This window comes from Rhinoraja longicauda, chromosome 36 (genome assembly GCF_053455715.1).
Source record: "Rhinoraja longicauda isolate Sanriku21f chromosome 36, sRhiLon1.1, whole genome shotgun sequence".
NCBI lineage: Eukaryota > Metazoa > Chordata > Chondrichthyes > Rajiformes > Arhynchobatidae > Rhinoraja > Rhinoraja longicauda.
In genome coordinates, this window is record NC_135988.1 from 15,785,190 (window position 1) to 15,808,728 (window position 23,539).

Below are 23,539 nucleotides of genomic sequence, written 5' to 3' on the forward strand. Positions count from 1 at the left end.
GGAAAACTGTGATTTGGTTATAAGTGCAATAAGATTATTAAACTTTTTTTAGATGTAGTTACAGGAAGACTGTTGTGTTGTGACACTTTATAAAATACAGATTTCATTACAAACAGTGGCCTGCAGAGGGCACTATTGCCCTCGCAATCAGAAAGTCCAAAGTGAGAAGGCACAGTTGAAAATATTTGTTCTTATGAATTTGCTTTGGGATGGGGAAGGAGAGCTGTTTGTTTCTTTCTTTCAGACCTTGTTTTAAACCTTCATCCAGGAGCGATTCTGCCCACCCCCCACCCCCCACCCCCCTGCAGCTTCACGAAGAATCTTGAGCTAGAGACATGGCCGAGCAACCAGATCTCATAAAGTGGCGCAGCGGTAGAGTTACTGCCTCACATTGCCAGAGACCCGGGTTCCATCCTGACCACGGGTACTGTCTGTACGGAGTTTGTACATTCTCCCTGTGATCGCGTGAGTTTTCTCCGGGTGCTCCGGTTTCCTCCCACATTCCAAAGGCGTGCAGGATTGTCAGCTTCTGTAAATTGTCCTTTGCGTGTAGGATAGAACTAGCTTAGAGGTGATCGCTGGTCGGTGCATACTTAGTGGGCCGAAGGGCCTGTTTCCATGCTGTGTATCTAAACTAGACTAAACTAAACAAAACATATTGATATCCCAGGATGAGGTGAGATAGATCAGATGGACCCATAATTTGTTATGCTGAAATTTCAGCTGCCCGTGAGTAATTGGAGCTAAGACTCTCAGAAAATAGTACTAAATTAGGGTCAGAGATAAAGTGGATGGTCAGTCTTTTTCCCAGGCAGATGGCATCTAAAATAGATGCTATATTTTTAAGGTGAGAAGGGAAAGATTTAAAGGAGATCGGAGGGACACTTTAATCACAGAGGGTGTGTTAGAGGTGGGTAAAATTATAATGATTAAAGGACATTTGAACAGATTCATGGATAGGAAAGGTTTTGCGGGATATGAGACAAACGTGGGCAAATGGACCTGGTGTGTACATTGTTTGGACGTGTTGAGCTACTGGGCCTGTTTTTGTACTGTAAAGGGCAGTGGTAGCAACACTGCCCGAGAAAACCTTGAGTAGGTCTCCTGGGAAATAAACATGGAAAAGGAGCAGGTAGAAGCAACGCTTTACATTTGCATTAATTAGGACAGTTGTCTTCCTAGATAGCAACTGAAGACCTGTTCTTATTAGGCTCGTTACCTCCCTGATCGCTGTTCAAAATCATTCACACAGTACACAGCTTAGTCAGGGAGACAAGGACAGTTAGTTTGGAGCACGTTTATCCCATCTGACACACTTTTAACTGCAAATCTCCAGTTTACTGTTAAATTGTCCCAGAACACAATTGCTTTTCTAAAAAAATAACAATAAATTGCAGAGCGAGAAAGGTAGATGCAGCGGTATCTTTCCCTCTAGGCTCGTGGAGTGTATGATTTCTTTATTCTTTATGAGCAGTTCCTTAGACCCGATGCACTGAACAAGTCCCCTGAAATAGTTTAAATGATCGTGAGCTACTCGTGGAGAAGAGCGAGTCGTCTGCGCTGGAGAGCACTTGGACAGAGACGCCACAGTGACATCCCATTTCAGTTCTCACTGTTTGGTGGCTGCTCGTCACTCTCAGCTTTAGTCTCTGGTGATGTGTAAAGGAAATTGCAGCAAATGTAGAGCGGGAACATCAGGAGCCTGCTGTCCAGATTCAGCACAATCTGTTCCTGTGACCCAAACAAAAAGTGGTGTAAGAAATACAGGATGCGAGATAATGTGGAAGAACGTGGAAGGGCGGCATAGTAGTGCTGCGGTAGAGTGGCTGCCTTACAGCTCCAGAGACCCGGGTTCGATCCTGACTATGGGTGCTGTCTGTATGGGGTTTGTACGTCCTCCCTGTGACCTGCGTGGATTTTCTCCGAGATCTCCACTTTCCTCCCACGCTCCAAAGACAGGCGTGCAGGTTAATTGGCTTGGTCAAATTGTAAATTGTCCCTTGTGTGTGCAGGGATTGCTGGTCAGCATGGACTCGCTGGGCCAAAGGTCCTGTTTTTGCTCTGTATCTCTAAACTAAACTAAAGGCAAGAGAGGCAAACACGCAAGATCATCAGTCCAAAACTACTTGGCTAATGTAGGACTGTGCGTTTGGTACTAAAGTGGAGTGTGCGAGGAGTTGTTGATTTTGGATTAGTCACATGAGCAGCAGATGCTCTGTGCAGTATCTTAGTGAAATTTAACTCCCTAAACCTGCCTTTCCTGCAAATATCATGGCAAACAATCATCAGCATCAGACTTAAAGTTAACAATGGAATCAACATTAAGTGCTGCCTGCAGATAGGAGTTTTACAATTACAGGAAACCCTTGTTTTAACGGACCCCATCATAGCAAATATTGGTTATATTGGACAGACTTGCCTACGGCATTGCCTGGCTTGCACCAACCGCTTCTCCGGACACTTACAGTGCAGTGTGCCACAGGGATCATAGATACATAGAAAATAGGTGCAGGAGTAGTAGGCCATTCGACCCTTCGAGCCTGCACCGCCATTCAATATGATCATGGCTGATCATCCAACTCAGTATCCAGTACCTGCCTTCTCTCCATACCCCCTGATCCCTTTAGCCACAAGGGCCACATCTAACTCCCTCTTAAATATAGCCAATGAACTGGCCTCAACTACCTTCTGTGGCAGTGAATTCCACAGATTCACCACTCTCTGTGTGAAAAAAACCTTTCTCATCTCGGTCCTAAAAGACTTCCCCCTTATCCTTAAACTGTGACCCCTTGTTCTGGACTTCCCCAACATCGGGAACAATCTTCCTGCATCTAGCCTGTCCAACCCTTTAAGAATTTTGTAAGTTTCTATAAGATCCCCCCTCAATCTTCTAAATTCCAGCGAGTACAAGCCGAGTCTATCCAGTCTTTCTTCATATGAAAGTCCTGCCATCCCAGGAATCAATCTGGTGAACCTTCTCTGTACTCCCTCTATGGCAAGAATGTCTTTCCTTAGATTAGGAGACCAAAACAGTACACAATACTCCAGGTGTGGTCTCACCTATGCCCTGTACAACTGCAGCAGAACCTCCCTGCTCCTATACTCAAATCCCCTCGCTATGAATGCCAACATACCATTCGCTTTCTTCAATGCTGGAGCCTCAGTGTCACACATTCCTTAGTGTCTTACCATTTACTGTTTGTGTCCTACCCCTATTTGATTTACCAAAATGTTATATCTAATGTGGGGATTCATTCATCTGACAAAGATGTGCCCAGATTACAATTTGATTTATATCCTGCTGTAGCCTGAGACAACATGTCACTACCATGTCACCTTGCTGTATTTGACTTTCACCCGTACCAGAACATGCTGGCCCTGAACTCTTGCTAACCCTCCTTTAAAAGATTCCCACATAATCAGATGTTGTTTAATCCGCATTCACCTGCTCCCAATCTACTTTTGCCCGGTCATCTCTTTATCGAAAGAGGTAGGTAAGCTGCAAAGAGGCAAAAAGGAGGCTGGAAATGAATAGTCAGGTTAAATGGTTGAGTAAAGAACTATTAGATACGAGTATAATGTGGGAATTTAGAAGGCTGAGAGGAGATCTTATCGAAACGTATAAGATTATTAAGGGGTTGGACACGTTAGAGGCAGGAAACATGTTCCAAATGTTGGGGGAGTCCAGAACAAGGGGCCACAGTTTAAGAAGAAGGGGTAGGCCATTTAGAACTGAGATGAGGAAAAACGTTTTCAGTCAGAGAGTTGTGAATCTGTGGAATTCTCTGCCTCAGAAGGCAGTGGAGGCCAATTCTCTGAATGCATTCAAGAGAGAGCTAGATAGAGCTCTTAAGGATAGCGGAGTCAGGGGGTATGGGGAGAAGGCAGGAACGGGGTACTGATTGAGAATGATCAGCATGATCACATTGAATGGCGGTGCTGGCTCGAAGGGCCGAATGGCCTCCTCCTGCACCTATTGTCTATTGTCTATAAAATGTGAAACCATCCACTGACGGGAACAAAAAGCGCACATTATCATCCAAAGAATTAGAGAGATGCACAAGGATCTGGGTAAACTCCTGCATTTCGCAAAAGGATGGCATGCACGTACAGGACCTAATTAGAGTTATGGTGCGATACAGTGCAGAAACACACTCTTCGGCTCACTGAGTCCATGCGATCATTAGCCACCCATTTGCATTAATTCTACGGAAACAAGGAACTGCAGATGCTGGTTTACAACAAAAAAAAAGACACAAAGTGCTGGAGTAAATTAGCAGGTCAGGCAGCATCTCTGGAAAACATGGAATCAGTTTGCAGAAGAGTCCCGACCCAAATCATCACCTATCCTTATTCTCCAGAGATGCTGCCTGACTCGCTGAGTTACTTCAGCACTTTGTGAACTCGCTGAGTTACTTCACCACTTTGTGCATTTTATTGAATAATCTAAATAATTAGCAGAGCAGATGTGAGAGACTGAGTGGTTTACTCCTGATTCTAATTTGTATTCAGGTACTGGCACGAATCTCCATAGTGTGTAGTTTAGCTCTTAATTTTCAACAGGGTTATTACGTGCAATGTTTAATTGGTTTTCATATCCAGAGATTAAAAAGTTCCCGAATATGCAATCTGTCAATTTTTTTTCCATCAAAGGATCTTAAATCTCATCGAGAAAACTATCATGTGGATAATCAATGCTTTAATTACTTCTAAGGATCAAACCTATTTTCTTTAAGAACACTAATAATGCCAGCTTTTTGCTTGGGTGTGAAATACAGGTTGAAAACAACATGTATTTCCTTGACTTCAGCTTAGCTAAGATGTTTGTCTGGAACTAAGTGTACCCTAGAGCAGCATGTTTTACAGTCCAAATGTGAATATTTTCCTGGATACCAATGTGCTGCAGGTGCAATCACTAGCAATAAATGTTACGCCTTCCCTGTGAAGAATGAATGATAAGAATTCCAAGCAGTTTAATTAAGATTCTAATCAACCCTGCTTGATCATGTTTCACAGCTTCAGTTACTTAGAATTGACTGAAGGCTATCAAGACGAGAAAAGAATGAAGTTGTTTAGATTATATAGACCAGGAGTTCCATTTCTTCATCAACAATCTCAAGGATTATTCAAAGCAATAAACAATTAGAAGCTGTCAGTCTAATAACTTCTCAAGGATTTCACTGCTTTAGATTGGCAGATTGTTACTGTTATCAATTCCAATGTTAACAGACTGTCTCTGACATGCTGCTCCTTTAGAAAGTTGATGGATTTTAAAACAAGTCAGAAGGGTATTCCCTGGGAATTCAGTAAGGAATTTTCTTATTATGTGTTCGTTGGTGCTGCGTAACCTACCTGGTCTTTCTCTAGTGATAGGACCTGATAACCAGCTGATCGATTACAGATCACTTTCCCATTGCTGTCAAATGATGCCAGTCTTAATCTGCAACAGATAGGAAAATAAAACCAGGAAAATATCAGTTAGAAAAGTAATTTACTTTGAATTTACTTTGGATGACAATTGAAAAATAACTACTTAGTCTCATCCTAGCTCCCAGTTTGTAAGCACAGGTTACTAAACCAATTGCTAATTTGAGTAATAAGTTGTTGAATAATGTGATGAGGGATAATGCCTCGACTGTCTTTTTAGGCAATCGGTTCAAGACACTACCATTCTTTGGACAAAATCTTAATTCTTCAAGTTCTATTAAACCTAGTCATTGACCCTCAAGTAAGGGAAGAAGGTTGTTCCTACTCATGTAGTCCAGTGCTGTGATAATTTTCCAATCGGTCAATTAAATCCCATCCCAGATTCCATTTTTTCCCCCAAGGAAAACAAGCACAACACATTAAATTTTCCTCCTAACTAAAATTCCTTAACTCTGAACTGATATGCAGACAGATTACAGAGCGATGCCAAAGCAACAAGGTTGCCTGAGAGGGTGACTTTAACTTCCCTAATATTGACTCGGACTGGCTCAGTGCCAAAGACTTCGAAAGGGCAGAATTTGTGAATGTCTTCAGCAGGGTTTCTTGAACCAGTAAGTGAATAGTTCAACCCCAGAAGGGAACAAGCTTGGGTTGGAAAATGAGTGTGAGGAAGAGAAGGATTTTGGTGCTCAAGTTCCTTGACTGTGGCAACACAGGTAATTAGAGTGATTAAAGCATATTGTATGCTTGCCTTCATAGGTCAGGGTACAGCATATAAAAGTTGGGACATTATGCTTCAACTTTATAAAACACTGGTTAAGCTGCATTTGGAGTGTTATGTGCAGTTATGGTCATCACATTATAGAAGTTAATGTACTAGAGGTAATGCAGAGAAGATTCACCAGGATGTTGCATGGATTGGAAAGCTTTAGTTATGGGGCGGGCGGGGGGGAGATTGAATAAACTGGGTTTGTTTTCCCTGGAGCGAAGGAGGCTGAAGAGATATATAAAACTACAATGAGCATTGGGTATATAGTCATGACAAGGATATCAAAACAAGAGGGCATAGGTTTAGGTGAGAGAAAAGAGATTTAAAGGGAATTTGAGGAAAACGTTTTTTTTTTTACATAGACAGTGGTTAATTTTTGGTGCAAAACACAATGCTGCAGTAACTCAGCGGGTCGGGCAGCATCTGTGAAGGGAATGGTTAGGCAATGTTTCAGGTTGGGACCCTTCTTCAGACCTTGATGTCTGGAACTTGCTGCCACAGGTAGTGGAGTCAGATACAACTATTATATTTAATTAATATTTAGACAGGTACTTAATAGGGATGGCATTGAAGAATTCAGGCCCATTGCGGTCAAATGGAATTTATGTGGAAGGGCGAAAAGGTCAGCATGGGCACGGGGGACAAAATGGCCGCTTTCTCTCCTATACAACACTATGACTCTGCAGGAGATATGAGAGTATACATATGTCTTTTGTCAACTGTGCTGCAAATATAACACAATGCCAAAAAGATATTTGGAAACAGTGCAATGCACCACCACTACTAATTTTGTATTTTGCACAAGTGACCAAGGATTAATTTCTAACTCAGCTGTGAGTTGTTTCAAGATAGTTTTCGTTCACAAGCTGATTTGATCTGAGCTACATGAATTAGACTGGAGTTTGCACCTCTGAGCTGTGAACATATCCATTCCCAGTTACCTGTGAAGCAACGTCCCAATAATACTTGGAGATTCATTAGGATTTTGGCTCCGAATTGAACTAAGATTTGTGAGAAAGTGTCAGAAACCCTCCAAAGAATGACTTAAAACCCAATTTAGTGCTGCCCCGACTTTTGACATTCCATTCTGCAGTGCAATTGAATCATCATTCTTAACCACTTTTATTGAGACAATTAATTGGATTTTTTTAATTACAGCTACTCCATAATGATCCTATACATCAGGAAAGAGATAGTGGAAGTCAATTAAAGTCCACAAAATTGATAGCATTTCTCAAAATAAGTACCAAGAAGTGTTTGTAGCTGGCATTTAAAGAGGGGATCGCATTACAGATTGTTTGATTGAAAGATACAGTGTGGAAGCAAGTTCTTCAGCCCATGCTGACCTTTGATCACCTGTTCACATTAGTTCTACGTTTCCCTACTTTCGCATCCACTAGGGGCAATTTACAGAGGCCAATTAACCTACAAACCTTTGGGTCTTTCAGATTTGACGGGAAACCGGAATGCCCGGAGGAAACCCTCGCGGTCACAGGAACAATGTACCAACTCATGCAAAAAGCACCCAAAGTCAGGATCGAACCCGGGTCTCTGGCGCTGTGAGGCAGCAGCTCTACCGGCTACGCCACTGTGATGTGACTACAGACATGTAACTTCTCCACAGGCGAGGGAGAACTTGCTTGAAGCCTGATCTACCATGAAATGATTACTCATTTATAGCTTAATTGTAAAATATGTTATTGCTTTGCCAATTTGTGCCCATGTTTTCAAAACTAGAGTTCCATTTCTGATCCCTCCAATTAACATTTCTGATCGCCCCTCAGTACCAAAGTGGCTCTAACCAAAACCACTAATGATACCTCAGTTAATAATTTCATATCGGCAGCTGATCACTCATTGTTCTTCTTGACCAGCTTGCAGACTTTGACATGCCTCTCTTCTATAATGTAACTGTACGGACTGCTCTTGCCTTGTTCATTTCTTATTTACTACAATCACAGCTAGAAAGACACCAGCAATAAATTTTCTTCCTACCTATACTCGATATTCTCTGGCATTTCTCATGGATCTATCTACGACCCCGTTTTATTTTTCTTGGCATCAATCTGGCAACATGAGACGATTTTAAAATACATTGCCATTTTCCACGTGTGTGCAGTGAGAAATCAGCTCGCTATCACTCTTTTAACCCCTTTCAAACTCTTTACATTGCAAGACTACTTCTCTGTGAATAGATATTTTCTCCAATAAAAAAAAATTGGGAGGCTGGAAGTCACAGATTTAGGCCACCATCCCCTACTTACTGACTCCATCACACTGTCTTGCAACTGCTGAAACTGCACAAGCAGTTTGCAATCTAGGTATCATATCAAACCTAAAGTTAAGCTTCCAACCTAGGCTCGATGCCAAGTCTAACGCATTTTGGTATTTGTGCAGGGCCAGATTCTGCCCCTGGCATAGCTCACCTGCTAACATCTGTGTTGATTTGTTGTTGTACACTTGACTTCTATCATCCATAAACAAAGTCATCTAAAACTCTGCTTTTGTGTTTTCTGATCTACAAGGGCTCCTGGTTAAGTAGCACTTTAATTTTTAATCTCTTGCCTTTGTTTCCAATCCCATCAATAACTTCACTCTACCACACTTCTTTAACCTTTCTCTAATCCTGCAAAACCTTAAGATGTCGGTGCTCTTTTAATTTTGGCCTCTTGAGTAGCTAAACATTTGCATTTGCAATGCTTTACAAGTTCCAGGTAAAATCATGTTAAACAGAACAGTACAGAAACAGAACCTTTGGCCCACAAAGTCTGTGCTGACCATGATGTCAATTTAAACTACCCATCTGTGTGAACATCGTCCATATCCCTCCATTGCCTGCATATTCATTACCCTGTTTAAATACCTCAAATGTCACTATCATGTCAGCTTCCACCACCTCCAGTCAGCATGTTCCAGGCACCCACCATTTTCTGTGTAAAAAAAAACTTGCCTTCCACATCTCCTTTAATCTTTCCCCCTGACAAAAGTATTTTTAATTATGTGATTGAACAAACATAATTTAATGTTTGCCCTCTGATGAAAGTACTGAGAACTTGGAAATATTGCAAGATTGTTTCCTAAAATTTCCCTGAGTGGCAGTGTTTTTGGAAGGTAAGGTTAGAGAGAGGCACAGAGAAAGAAAGTCCAAGGGGGAGAGAAAGTCTGAGTGAGAAAGACTGAGTGAGTGTGTGAGAGAGAGAGAGAGGGAGAGAGAGAGAGTGTGTGTGTGTGTGTGTGTGTGTGTGTGTGTGTGTGTGGCAGATCCCGATTGGTCTTGTGTTTGTGTTCTAATATCCTCTGAGGTTTTGGAGTATTGTTTAAATGGATATCGAATTCTCCCAACATTAATCATCTACTGTCAGTAAGAAACACAAATTCTAAATGTTACTTCAAATAGTACCATGGTACAAGGCAAAAAGAAATGTCATGGCAAATAGGTTGGAAATGCTGCATATTTTACATTGCTAATTCAATAAGTAATCCTTTGCAATATTTATTGAGAGATATTTTAAGACGGTGATGAATAATATTTCACTACAAATTTAATTGAGATAGCTTTTAGGTACATAATCTTGTCCTGGGCCTGATCTTTTGGATGCTTTCTCGTGTGGCCAATCACAAACAAATTTGATTATTATTTTCTCTCAGCTTTCAATAAATCTTCCAAATAGGCTTTATTCAAACATAGATTAGTTAATCTTCAAATCATATTGAGCAATTTGCAAACTGCTGTGACACAGGCTCCTTTCCTCACTCCCTCCAGCAGCCCCGGGTGATTTCATTTCATTCTGAATCAGATACTTAGCTGTGAATGTGAAAGGAGCATGACTTATGTGTTTCCCTTGGTAACGGACTGGGAGATTAACTTATGAAGAAACTCAACCATCCCTGCCAAGTGACCTGAATAAGACCTGGCTGTTAGGTCAAACCCTCACCTGAAAGCAATGTTTCTACGAGGCAGCAGACTCACAGCCCCATTGCATGGCTGGCTCAGAGTGTTCCTCTTGAATATGATGAATCGATTTGTATACGTCACCAGCAGGTCAAACCCAAAGCTGAAACCCGTCCACCGCCAGCAGTACTGGGAGAAACAGGAGGAAGAAATGGATCAGCGTGTTATTGTGTTACCATAGTAGAGAAGTTGTTCAAAACCACCACTGTTAAAGAACAGAAGTACAGGGAAGACTGTAAGAAGTAAGAGCAGCAGTAGGCCACTCAGCCTCTCGAGCCTGCCCCATTATTGATCACTGCTGAACAATCAAAGGCAGTCTATAGAAGTTCATTGTTGCTGAGATTACTATTGTGTAGTGATTGAGAACCTGATGGCTGTTGGGAAGAAGCTATTCTTGCATCTGGAGGTCATGGTTTTCAGGCTCCTGTACTTTTTTCCCCAACAGTAGGAGTGAAATGAGAACATGGCTAGAGGGGTATGGGTTTTTGATGATATTAACGTTATTTTTGATGCATCTCCGATAGATTGTATTGAATAGGGAAAGGTCTGGATGTTGGTAGAAAACACTTAATTGGGGAGATGTGTATGATTGGGGAGAGGCAGATTACAATGTCATTAGACAGGAGCTAGGGAGGGTAGTTTGGGAGCAGTTGGTATTGGGTAAGTCCACAGATGACATATGGGAACCATATGACCAACTGATCATGTTCCAGCAAGGAGGAGGAACGATGGCAAGGAAAGGGATGGTGGATGATGCTGCTCCCCCGTGCCACCCAGATAATCTGTCAAAAAAGCAATTTTCTTTAAATCAACACAAATGGGAGTTTTTTTCTGAATCTACAGGGGACCTGGATTATAAGATCGAATGTTGGCTATATTAATCAAGAAATTAGCACCATTTAGGGCTGAATTTGAACACTGTGCACATTGGGACAGCAACAAACAAGCACAGGATATACTGCAGGCAAGGGCAGAGTATTTTACACAATGCAACAGCAAATACACTTTTAAATGTTTTAAATGGCTGCAAAGCTCATTACGACATTATGATATGATTAAACAAAGTGGACAAATTCAAATCTTTCCTTAATGCCTGAGTAGACAAATCAATTTAAATTAGCAGCAAGTGCACCCAAATCAACCATGCTGGTTAACGTTTGCACTGGCTGTCTGGAGCAAAGTACACAGAACACAAAGAACAGTATGGCATACATTGTATGGCTTCAGCCCACAATGTCAGTGCCGACCATGATACTAAATTAAATTAACCCCATCTGCCTGCGCATGATCCGCATCCCATGATCCATAAACACAATTTAACTTTATCAAATCCATGCAGGTTAACAATACTGGCTGTAAACACCGATCAGCCAAAACATTATGACCACTGACAGGCGAAGTGAATAACATTGATTATCTTGTTACAATGGCACCTGTCAAAGGGTGGGATATATTAGGCAGCAAGTGAACAGTCAGTTCTTGAAGTTGATGTATTGGATGCAGGAGAAATGGGCAGGAGTAAAAATCTGAGCAACTTTGACAAGGGCCAAATTGTTATGGCCACACGACTGGGTCAGAGCATCTCTGAAACGGCAAGGCTTGTGGGGTGCTCCTGGTCAGCAGTGGTGAGTACCTACCGACAGTGGTCCGGGGAGGGACAAACCACAAACCGGTGACAGGGTGTTGGGCGCCCAAAGCAAATTTTGTTTGATCATTTGTAAGGGTGACCATGAGGAATTATTCTTCTTCTCTGCAATTATACTTACATCACCATCTTTAGCCAGTTTTCTTCCACATCGCATGCTGTGCATCTCAAACTCTTCCTTGTTTATTTCTTTTGGCCTAGAGGGATCAAATTGAACTCCATTTAAAGTTTGTTCACGATGCTAAATGTTACACACGATTAAAGTGCAAAGCAGCCAAAATTGGGTTGAAACAGGGCACCAGTGAACTACATTCTCTTTCATTCTCTATGGAACTAAATTAGTTTTTGGACAAAATGTGACCTTGTAGCGCGTCGAAAAAGCCCGAAATAAAGGCGAGGAGCCGGGTATTTCGGGAGGGATGTGTTTATTACGTTCTCTAGACCAGCCGAGTCTGCCAGAGAGCGATCGCGCCTAAAACCCCGTCCTTTATACCCGTAGCTAAGGGCCGCTACGTTTTTTTATTAATCAATTATTTCAAGAAGGTTGGAGTAGGAAGGAAGCCTGGATGTACGTTAAAAAAAAAGGATGGGTGAGATTATACATGGGCCTTGAATCTGTAATATGTGCCTCACAGTGGGAGAGGCCGATGCCAACTTTGTCCAAAGCTCTTAGTTCGGTGATGAGACCCAGTGCATGGCATGTGGTGAGAAAGACACATGATTTCTGAATGATTAAACCTGAATGATTAAACCTGAATGATTAAATCACGCAGACCTCGACAGTCGTCTGTAATTATGGAAATTGAAGTACCCGGACAGTGCACTGGATGGAGGTGTGGAACATAGAGGGTGATGGAGATAATCAGTGGATGCGGAGAGGAATGCTCGACCAACCAGGCCAATGATCGACTTCTGGGTAGATAGTCAGTATGACATGACACAAGGCTGAAGCCTTTGACAGGGAGGAAGTGGTGAGGAGGGGGAATAATACAACTTGATCAGTTACAACTTGAAGAAGGAGTATACCTAGAAGATGGAAAACAATCCTCCACTAACCACCCTCTGCTTCCTAGCGTTAATCCAGTTTTCTATCCTTTGATGTACGACACTGGCTGCCATTAAGGTTGGAAATGGTTGAAGCCTGTTTCATGGGGATGTGAGGAGCAGGTTTACAGAGGATGGAAGGAGATGCCAAAGAAAGTGGTAGAAGTGGGTTTAGTTAGAATGTTTAAAAAATGTTTGGACAAGTCCATGATAGGAATGATTAAGAGGGTTATGGGCCAAACGCAGGGAAATGAGACTATCTCAGGTTAGCATCTTGGTCGCATATCGAGTAGGCCAAAGGACCTGCTTCCGTGCTGTCTAACTCTGTGGCAAAGAACAATGATTTCCTTACACAACAGGGCCACTCCTGAAAGGTGGCTTTCTAGATGTTGGCAGTGACAACTTCAATCAGCTTAATTGGTTACGTTAAGGATGTCCCCTCCTCGTCAAACCCAAGCCAAGTGAAAATCCATGTCTTCACAGAAGTCGTGATTTAAAAGATAAGCAGCGATGTTTCTTCATGTAAAGTCAGGCCACCTACCCAAGGTCATTGTCCTGCTCAGTCCTCAGCATAGCAAACCACTGCTGTTTGTACATGTCCGCAAGCCAGCCTGAGAAGCAGAGCTCACTGTTAGATTCTTACAGAAGTGTGATCTCCAGGCACGACTGACAAGAAATATACTCAGATATTTCTATTCTGTCAAGTCAAGTGCCTTCAGACAGTAACATAAGAGAATCAATTTATGTAATCCTGTGGAATTGATTGCCGCTCACCCGAAGAGATAATCATGTCTCGCTCAATAATTTTGGCAGATGTCAGATCATTGATGACGTACTGCAGGCGGATGTGAGTAAAGACAACAGCAAACTTTTGTCCTTGTTCTGTGTCTAGGAAGCTGCTGTAATTGCAGACTTCTGTATGAAAGAACGAATAAATCAATTAGACATTCAAAGTGTAACGCTATATCCAAAAGAGAATGTGTTTCTATTCAGTCAATGCCTTCACTGTTTGAAGTTCTGAATCAGCATGTTAGTATAAACCTAGAAAACATACTGCAGTGTTTCCGTACAAAACCTCTTCTGACTCGAACATACTTCCACTGATACAGTAACTTTAACAAACAAAAATTGCCCCGAGGTGCCATCAGACAAAACCAATGTATAGCCACATAAAATAAAATCTCCCCTCCCCCCTCAACTCCATCCAAGGACACAAACAGTCTTTCCAGGTGAGAGGTTCACCTGCACCTCCTCCAACCTCATCTATGTATCCGTTGCTTTAGATGTCAACTTATTTACATTGGCGAAACCAAACGCAGGCTCGGCGATCGAACACCTTCGCTCAGTCCACCTCAACCAACCTGATCTCCTGGTGGCTGAGCACTTCAACTCCCCCTCCCACTCCCAGTCTGAACTTTCTGTCATGGGCCTCCTCCAGTGCCATAGTGAGGTCCACCGGAAATTGCATCTGCAGTTATTTACACATAAAATATACATATATGTGGAGATCCTAAAAAGTGAAGCCAAGTGCATCAGCTCCTCAGCAATGCATTCATTTGTCCTAACCTCACTGATATGTGGCACCAGAGGATTACAACTCTTGATGCCCTGATTTTTAAGCTTCTGTCTAACTCCCTATATTCACTCTGCAGGACCTCATCCTTTTTCTTCCCATGTCACTGTTACCAATATGTATAACAACCTCCGGTTGCTCACCTTCCCCTTGAGAATGTCTGCATTCATTCCAAGACATTCTTGATCGTTGTTAATTCCTTGCGTTACCATCTCAGCTATTATTGCTGCCAAAGGGAATACCGCATGAGGTACCACTTACCTTTTCTGCGTTTGGAGAACCAGGCATCTGCATCTGTTAATAACTGTTTCAAGGTTCCATTCCAGGAAGGCACCAGATGGAGGAACATCCACTGTAAAAAAAAAAGGATTCAATTCAGTTCACTTTACTGTCATGTATGCTGAGGTACAGTGAAAGGCTTTTGTTGCGTGCTAACCAGACAGTGGAAAGACACATGATTACAACCGAGCCATTTACTGTGTACAGATGCATGATAAGGGAATAAAGTTTAGTGCAAGATAAAGCCAGTAAAGTCCGGCCAAAGATAGTCCGAGGGTTACCAATAAGGTAGACAGTCGTTCAGCACTGCTCTCTGGTTGTGGTAGGATGGTTCAGTTGCCTGATAACAGTTGGGAAGAAACTGTCCCTGAATCTCATGACCTATAGTTACCATGAGGACTTTGTAAAATGTTCAAATTGTTTCCAAATTTGTCTATGCCAGCTACAAAGCTCCGGGACTCCTTGCACTCCTCTAATTCTGGCCTTGTTCATCTTAACTTTCGTTTCTCTGCCAGACAAGCATACCTTCACTGTCTGAGTCCCGAGATCTAGAATTAACATATAGCATAGCCCTTCGGCCCACAATGTTTGCGTCAAACTTGATGCTGTTTGATAACTACCTGTACGTGATCCATATCCCTCCATTCCTTGCACTTCCAAGTGCCTATCCACAAGCCTCTTCAATGCCACTATCGTATCTGGCTCCACCATCACACCTGGCAGTAAGTTCCAGGCCCCCACCACTCTCTATAAAAATACTTGCTCCACACATCTCTACTAAACTTTTTCTCCTTTTACCTTACAGCTCTGCCCCCTAGTGTTGGACCTTTCCATCCTAAGAAAAAGGTTCTGACCTACCTTTTCTATGCCTCTCATAATGTTATATACTTCTATCATCTCCCCTCAATCTCTGACATTCCAGAGAAAGCCATCCAGGTTTATCCAACCTCTCCTTGTAGCTGAAACCTCTAATCCAGCCAGCAATCTGGTACACCTCTTCTGCACCCTCTCCAAAGCCTACACATCCTGCCTGTAATGGGGCGACCAGAACAGCACAATACTCCAAATTCTCCCCCTAAATCATCCATTTCTCTCTGCTTGGCAAGTAAAATCTTTCTCTGGCTAACCATTTTGGTCATTTAAATTAAATCTTGACTTTCACATGAAGTGCCTTGGGACATTTGCCTGCGTTATAGGCATAATAAAATGATGCTGTGTGAGTACCTTCTTAAGTGCAGTATACACATCCATCTCCACCTGCATCACAAACAGGTCTGACGAGCACACCAACTTCTCCATCAGACCTATGCTGGGTGGGGAAAGAAAATTACATAATTACATGAGCTAGGACATGCCATCAGCAGCACCATGAATAGAGTCTTGTTATTTTATGTGTGTGTGCGTAGCAAACATGGAAAATCTGATTTCACCCTCAGCTGGACAAAAAGCTGCATTGAACAAAGATTAGTGGGAAGCTCAGTCTCTTGAGAACAGCCTGAGATACAAGCAGGATAATGATTAGTTCTTTCACAGTTCCATTTTAATGGCTATAAACCTCAAGGAATAGCGTGACTCAGCTCCATGGTAACCACTATCATCGGTAGGACAATGGCATGTCACAGCCCTATTGTAGCTACAGTCAGTTGAAATTTCAACACTGAGGTAAGAGGAATTTCTCAGCCGCATTTGCTCGTGATAATAGAAGTCTTTTCGAACTTATCGGCCCCAGTTTTGAGCTAACTTTCAGAAAGCTTCATGGTATTTTATGGCACAACTGGAAACCATTTGGCTCTTGTTGCCAGTTCCTATAAGGAGCACTCCAAGTCATCCCACTCCCCTGGTCTTTTTACTATGACTGAAAATGTTTCCTTTGCAAGTGGATAAGTGGGATTGGTATAGACAGGCATGATTGTTGGCACAGGCGTGATGGGCCAAAAGGGTTGATAGTACGCTGGTCAATTCCAGAAATCACGAAGGATCGATTTATCTAACAAATCTTTTGAAAGTTGCTTTTGAATTCGCTTTCATCAGCCTTTCAGGCAACACAAACTGAATGTTATGTAAAACAAATTATCCTTGTGCTTTTGTAATGAGCTTAAACCCGTGTCCCTAGATTACAGAACTTACTGCCAGTGGAAACAATTTCTCATTTAATTGTAAATACATGCAATAAAATTCCCCTTTGCCTTATCTGCTTCAGGGCAACTCCAAACTGTCCAGTCTTGCATAAAAGAGACACATAAGATTGTAGATGTTGTAATCTGGAGTAGAAAACAAACTGCTGAAGGAACGCAACTGAAATGCCGATCATCCCTGTCTCCGCAATTGCTGCCTGACATGCTGAGTTCCTCCAGCAGTTTGTTTGTTATGTTCCTCAACACTGATACCATACCTTAAGTGCGGCTAAGTGAATTAGAGCATTTTCTACAATGAAACATTTTGAAAGCATGTCATTGGCTGTAAAATTTCACTGGAAATCTAAGAGCAAGCAATCTGCATTTGAATAAAGCTTTTGGTCTAAATTGGAATTGAGCAAATTCAGTGTGAAAGGGAGTTTATGCATTAAGTGAAAAAGCCAATTATTGGGCAACAGATGAGTAAATATAGTGGAAACAAAATATTTGGTCATTTTCTAGACTGATCTGCACTGAAGGCTTCATGGGAAGATGTGGTGATAGACACAAATAACTTCTCCCCGTAGACTTGTGCTATGAACTTTAAAGAGGAATGTATAAGAAAATAACTGCAGATGCTGGTACAAATCGAAGGTCTTTATTCACAAAATGCTGGAGTAACTCAGCAGGTCAGGCAGCATCTCAGGAGAGAAGGAATGGGTAACGTCTCGACCCGAAACGTCACCCATTCCTTCTCTCCTGAGATGCTGCCTGACCTGCTGAGTTACTCCAGCATTTTGTGAATAAATACCTTAAAGAGGAATGTTGTCACCACTTAAATATTAAGTGACAAACAATGTTTTGTGGATTTTTATCCCCAAGCCAGGAAGGTGGAAAGCTTGGAATATTAAATTACCTCAGTTCCTTCAGGAGTTCAACACTTTGATGCGTCATTAGGTTGTTTAAAAGCCACTCAAGACACCTGTAATTAAAAATTCTGTGATTAAAACGAAATAGGCTATGGATTCCAGTATCTTTGTGTTTTGTACTCTATTCTAGTAATTAGAAATTAGATTTGTACTTGGGTTTAGTATTTGTAAACAGATTTGGAGATCAACGCAGATTGTCTGTAAAACCGGCCGTTTCTTGGGTTCTCTTGGCACCCAAGGGCTTCCTGCCATTAGGCACTCACTAGCAAGGAAATCTTGAGGGTGAACTTTCATCCAACACTTCACAGATGCAATATGCCCCAACTAATTGTTCACTTTTATTATGAACCAACATATTTAAAACGTTATTAATTCACCAGTTATCGCTATACATAAATTGCTATGTTATCCTAACTGATCTCATCATCTGTACACTTGAGATAGAATCATAGAAATCTACACCACAGAATTGGGCTCTTTTGGCTCGCTTCATCCTCACTACTTCAATTCCATTTACTTGCATGAGGCTTACATTCCTATCTAAGTAACTATCCAGCTGCCTTTTAAATATCGGCTAGGTAGGTACATTGCACATCTTCTAACTTTCAATAAAACTTGCTAATCTATCTTTGTATTCTTGCTGACGTTGTTTAATTTTTAGTCCATAAAAGGCTCTTTTTAAAATGCTTGGTTTTCATATGCATCCTTTATGATTTTCCATACCTGAAATCTAAAAGGTTTGTATGTTTGAAATATGCTGCACAGTTGAGAGTTTAAACACTAGAAATACATTTTCTACATTCAGTTCAACTCCTTGAACATAATGGAAGCAGAAAGTACACCGAGCAATAACAGGCCAGATCAGCCAGAGAGAGAAGTACCTTCTCTTTACTGCATAAGAAAAGGGGATATCTGATAGCATAGCAAGTCCATTCCTTGACGTTGAAGTTACAAGCAGACCCATAAATAAGAGATAGAGGGAGCAAAATGAGGCGAAAGTTATAATTTATAATAAAAGGAATATTTTGCCATACTCACTTTAACTTCGAAGATAGACACAAAATGCTGGAGGAACTCAGCGGGACAGGCAGCATCTCTGGCTAGAAGGAATGGGTGACGTTTCGGGTCGAGGACCATTCCTTTTATCCAGAGATGCTGCCTGTCCCACTAAGTTACTCCAGCATTTTGTGTCTATCTTCAGTGTAAACCAGCATCTGCGATTCCTTCCTACTCACTTTTGCTTCACTGAGTCCAAGCCGTAAGTTCCAGCAGCTGCATAGAAGCCACAAACAGTTTTGGTACTGATTGTTTCCTTCATAGTTTCACCACACTGTTGAATCAGACTGTCCTTCAGCAAACAAAAAGAGCAAACGAAATGTGAGCAAAGCAGCAAGAAAAAGCAGTAGGAGCTATAATGCTGGTTATGGATAATGAGATTATGGTTGATCTATGACCTAACAGTTTGCCCCAATCCTCTAAACCCTTTGAATAACAAAAATATTTACGGCATCAACACTACAAATAAACTTTCCGTCTCATTAGGAGTGGATAGTAACTATCTCAGGTCATGGGAGCAGCTTTGTGAGGCTGGGACCTTGGGTATATAGTTGGAACAGAGTAAGGGGAATTTAATTGAGGCCGCACGGCAGACAATTTGTTGCTTGATCTTAAAATCTGGTAATAGCATAGGATTAAATTGACAATGTTCTTTGCAGGATGACTAAACAAAAGAAGCAACAACAAAAGAAGGCAGCACAGGATTACATGTCCAAACATGTATTTAGACAGGTAGATAGACACAAAAAGCTGGAATGACTAGTAATGGGATCTTGGCCCAATGCAGCAAATGGATTAGCAGAGATACTGCTGGCATAACAATTGACATGGATGAACTGAGCTGAAGGACCTATTTCTGTGCGGTTCAGCTTCATGACTTGAGGAGATGCGACACCTGTCCTTTCACCTCTTTCCTTCCCACCATCCAGGGACCCAATCAGTGTTTCCACGTGCAGCAGCGATTCACTTCCCCTTGTTCCAATCCACTGCACTGCATTCAGTGTTCACATGGGGGCAATTAAACATGGATTGAGTGAGTAATCGCTTTGCGAACGACCTGCTGTACCAGCAATAATGACCATGACAGTTAGTTGCCTATAACACTAATTCACCATGTCACCCCCACCCTGATCTTCCTGCAGCCTCCTGCAATAACAATGCAAGCTTGAGGAACAATCTTCCATCTGGCACTTTGCAGCTTTCAGGACTCAATATCAAATTCTTCAACCTCAGAGTAGTCACTCTTTCTATGGAATACAATGAATTGTAGTTTATTTTGGACATTTGGCACAGATGACAAATGACTATACCCTATTTTTATTTTTACTTGTAAACGAGTGCTGAACTTTAGATGAAACTTGAATTGATATGTAAAGTGCCATCGGAGTGCCAGCAAATGAAAGAGTGAATGCACCCTTTTTTACTGATCCACAAAACCAACTCTACAGCCCAAACAGTACAGTCAGAATGCACTCATTGCATTTGAGTTTTTGCTTCTTCACAGAAACATTTTCTTCTGAAAAGTTTCCTCCTTGAGTTTTGGAACAAGTTGCACTTTTTCAGTGTGGTCAGTTAAGATCATCTCAGTGGTGCTCAATATGGTTGTATGACAATGGGCCTGATCTCCGATAACGATGAGAAGGCCTACCGGGAGGAGGTGGCTGATCTGGCACTCTGGTGTCAGGACAACAGCCTCCTCTTGAATGTCACAAAAACTAAGGAGCTGATTGTAGACTTTAGAAGGGCTCAACAGAGACTCACTGTGATGGATGTTTCTTTTGTTTGGTGTTGGTTTATGATTGTATGTGTTATTGCATTTTTATTGATTATTCTTATTGGTCTTATTGTTGAACTGCGGGTAATTTTTCATTTCACTGCACATTTATGTGTATGTGACAAATAAATGACTATTGACATCCGAGGATGTACACGCCACTGGAGTTAAATGGGATTACTGTGGATAGGGTGAGCAGCTTTAAATACCTGGGAATCCACATCACAGAGGATCTAACATGGACAACATACATTGCCGTACTGGTGAGTAAGGCAAGCAGCGTCTTTACCAGTTGAGGATCCTTCAGTGCTTCTATGGGGCTGTAGAAAGCATCTTGTCCGGGAACATGACAATCTGGTTTGGGAACAGCTCTGCCCAGGACAGGAAGGCTCTGCGGAGAGTAGTGCGTTCGGCTGAACGCACTATGGGAATTACACTCGCCCCCCTGCAGGACCTATACATCAGGAGGTGCAGATCCAGAGCCAGCAACATTATGGAGACCCCTACCACCCCAGCAACGGACTGTTCCAGCTGCTATGGTCAGGCAAACGCCTCCGCTGTCATGCTGTGAAAACAGAGAGGATGAGACGGAGTTTCTTCCCACAGGTCATCAGGACTGTTAACTCTCATATCACCAGGGACTAATTTAATTTACTATATTCATTTATTTTTTGTGTTAAAATTTTTTTTTCTATTCCGTTTTGTAATTTAGCATAATCTGCAGGCTTTGCCACTTTCATTTCACTGCACATCTTGTATATGTATGTGACAAATAAATTTGACTTGACTTGACAATAGATGTGCTGGTGCATGTTAAGAGTCTCAACAATGCTGTATTCAACATTGCTCTCTGCATTCTTCAGCAAATATTGATGAAAGTCTGCACTTGCTTTAGATCAATAACCTTGTGTCCAAACCCAGGCTTAAGCACGCACGCCAACTATTCCATTGTAGCATTTGAAAGGAACACCCTGCCTTTCAATTACACTATCCGTCAGGAACTTTGATGCCTTACAAACGTCCTTGCATTTAAAGGTCTGAGCAGTGTCATGAGTATTCTTAACGCGCACTCATATGTTGGTACCCCTTGTCTTGAATGATTTGGTGGGATTCTCAGAGTTCATGAATAACAGTTCATTTTCAGAGAACTGAGGTCTATAACCCAATGGTATGAATATTGAATTGTCCAATTTTAGGTAACCCACAACTCATATTCCTCTCTCAATCCATCTCGTCAGTGGATATATTTAAGGCAGAGATAGATTCTTAATTAGTACGGGTGTCAGAGGTTATGGGGAGAAGGCAGAAGAATGGGGTTAAGAGGGAGAGATAGACCAGCCATGATTGAATGGGCTGAATGGCCTAATTCTGCTCCGACCACATATAATCTTATGTTGAGTTGTTGTGTAAATATGCCTGCAACAGCTGCAGAAAGTCAGAATTTCATTGTTCTATTCACTTTGCATATGACAATAAAACACTTGACCATCACCCATTTGTCTCTGTCTCCCAACTCCACCCTTCTCATCCCAACTCCATCCACTTATTATCATTCAGCTTTCCTCGGTCCACGGATTACCTACTGGCCCCTGCCTCACTCCTCCCACTATCCTCGAAATTCTGGCGATCTTCTCTCTCCAACAAAATCTCTACCTGGAACTTTCTCCCCACAGATGCTCATTGACCTGCTGAGTTCCTCGTGTAGTTTGGTCTTTTTAACTCGCTGCAATCTTTGCTCCGTGAGGTATTTAGTCTTTTCTCTATTTTTGGCTCCTACTGAAACTATTTCTACCTCCTTGTCAGTTATGACATTCCATTAAAAAATCCTGCCTCTCTTGCTGCCTGTTTCATTTGCCTGAACTTGGGCTCTTTTGTTGCTGCCATTCAAAATAATTTCCTTCTTTCTTTACATGGGATAAATCATTCATGATTTTATACTTCTCTTTCAGGTCTACTCTATGCCATCCTGCACAATTTCCAGTCCTTACATTGAAACCTCCTCAGAAATTCCATCAAATAACATACACTCTCCAATGCCTTCATGTTCTTCCGAAAGTATGATGTTCAGTTCTGCAGCTGAGCCCATGCTAGTTCTGCCACTTCAAAACGTTTAAATGTCTCATAAAGGTCAGGGACCAGAAATACCGAACTCTGTTCCAAATCTGACCAGTTGAGTATTGCAAATTCTACAGTTTTAGTTCAATAAGTTGGTCTTCCACAGCAAACTGAACTGCAAACACGGAACCCATAAAATTAATGGGTATTAACAGACTTCAATACAATCTATTATGGTTAAACGGGATGCTGCTATCAATCCTTCTACAAATAAGTGGAACTCATTATACTTTGTGAATGAGATAGGATAAGAGCTTATTGTATAAGCCATGGTAATAATGCAAACATTTTCTAATTGTGGCTAGCTGCAAATTTTGAAATAGTAAGAGTTCCTTCCAAATTCATTTGTCGAGAGGTGCGTGGATCAAAGTTATAAGTGTGATGAATGTTATGTACGGCTCCCAATCCAAATGATTTGCTTGTTTTGACTCTTACCAACTGTAGCATGCAGGCTGCTGCCAGAATGGTTATCACCCGACTGGGCTGGATTAAGACGTCATCCCTGTACAACGAGCCAAAAGCCACTTGCAGCGCTGTAGGAGAGAACAACACATTAACAGTCTGACAGTCAGTCTCCCAACCCAAAACGTCTCCTATCCCATGTTCTCCAGAGATGCTGCTGACTGATCGAGTTATTCAGTTTCATTTCTTGAAGTCACTGTTGCATTTCAAGATTGCTGGAGTCTCTCACATTAGGAATTCACCACCCGGTCATCTCTTCCTGCACACATTCAGTCAATTCCCGACGGTTACTCGTAAGGCAGAAGAGAAGAAAGGGGAAAGGAATAGGCATGGTGCGACTTATTATGTGGGGCAGGAGCTGTGGTGGAGAGGGGTGAACACTGGCCAAAATAAACGCTGA

The 23,539-nt window shown here is 41.9% G+C and overlaps 1 protein-coding gene across 1 annotated transcript in view; it reads right to left on the reverse strand.

The window, feature by feature from the left end:
- Window positions 1-315: 315 nt before the first annotated feature.
- Window positions 316-23,539, reverse strand: part of gmcl1 (germ cell-less, spermatogenesis associated) — a 37,346-nt gene continuing 14,122 nt past the window's right edge. The window contains exons 4-14 of the mRNA XM_078428936.1: window positions 23,113-23,210; window positions 18,968-19,080; window positions 17,720-17,785; window positions 15,914-15,998; window positions 14,672-14,762; window positions 13,612-13,752; window positions 13,379-13,448; window positions 11,915-11,990; window positions 10,132-10,277; window positions 5,353-5,440; window positions 316-1,731 (exon numbers count right to left, since the gene is read on the reverse strand). Coding sequence (XP_078285062.1) covers window positions 1,603-1,731; window positions 5,353-5,440; window positions 10,132-10,277; window positions 11,915-11,990; window positions 13,379-13,448; window positions 13,612-13,752; window positions 14,672-14,762; window positions 15,914-15,998; window positions 17,720-17,785; window positions 18,968-19,080; window positions 23,113-23,210 — 1,103 coding nt within the window. The 3' untranslated portion in view covers window positions 316-1,602. The remainder of the gene's footprint in view (window positions 1,732-5,352; window positions 5,441-10,131; window positions 10,278-11,914; window positions 11,991-13,378; window positions 13,449-13,611; window positions 13,753-14,671; window positions 14,763-15,913; window positions 15,999-17,719; window positions 17,786-18,967; window positions 19,081-23,112; window positions 23,211-23,539) is intronic.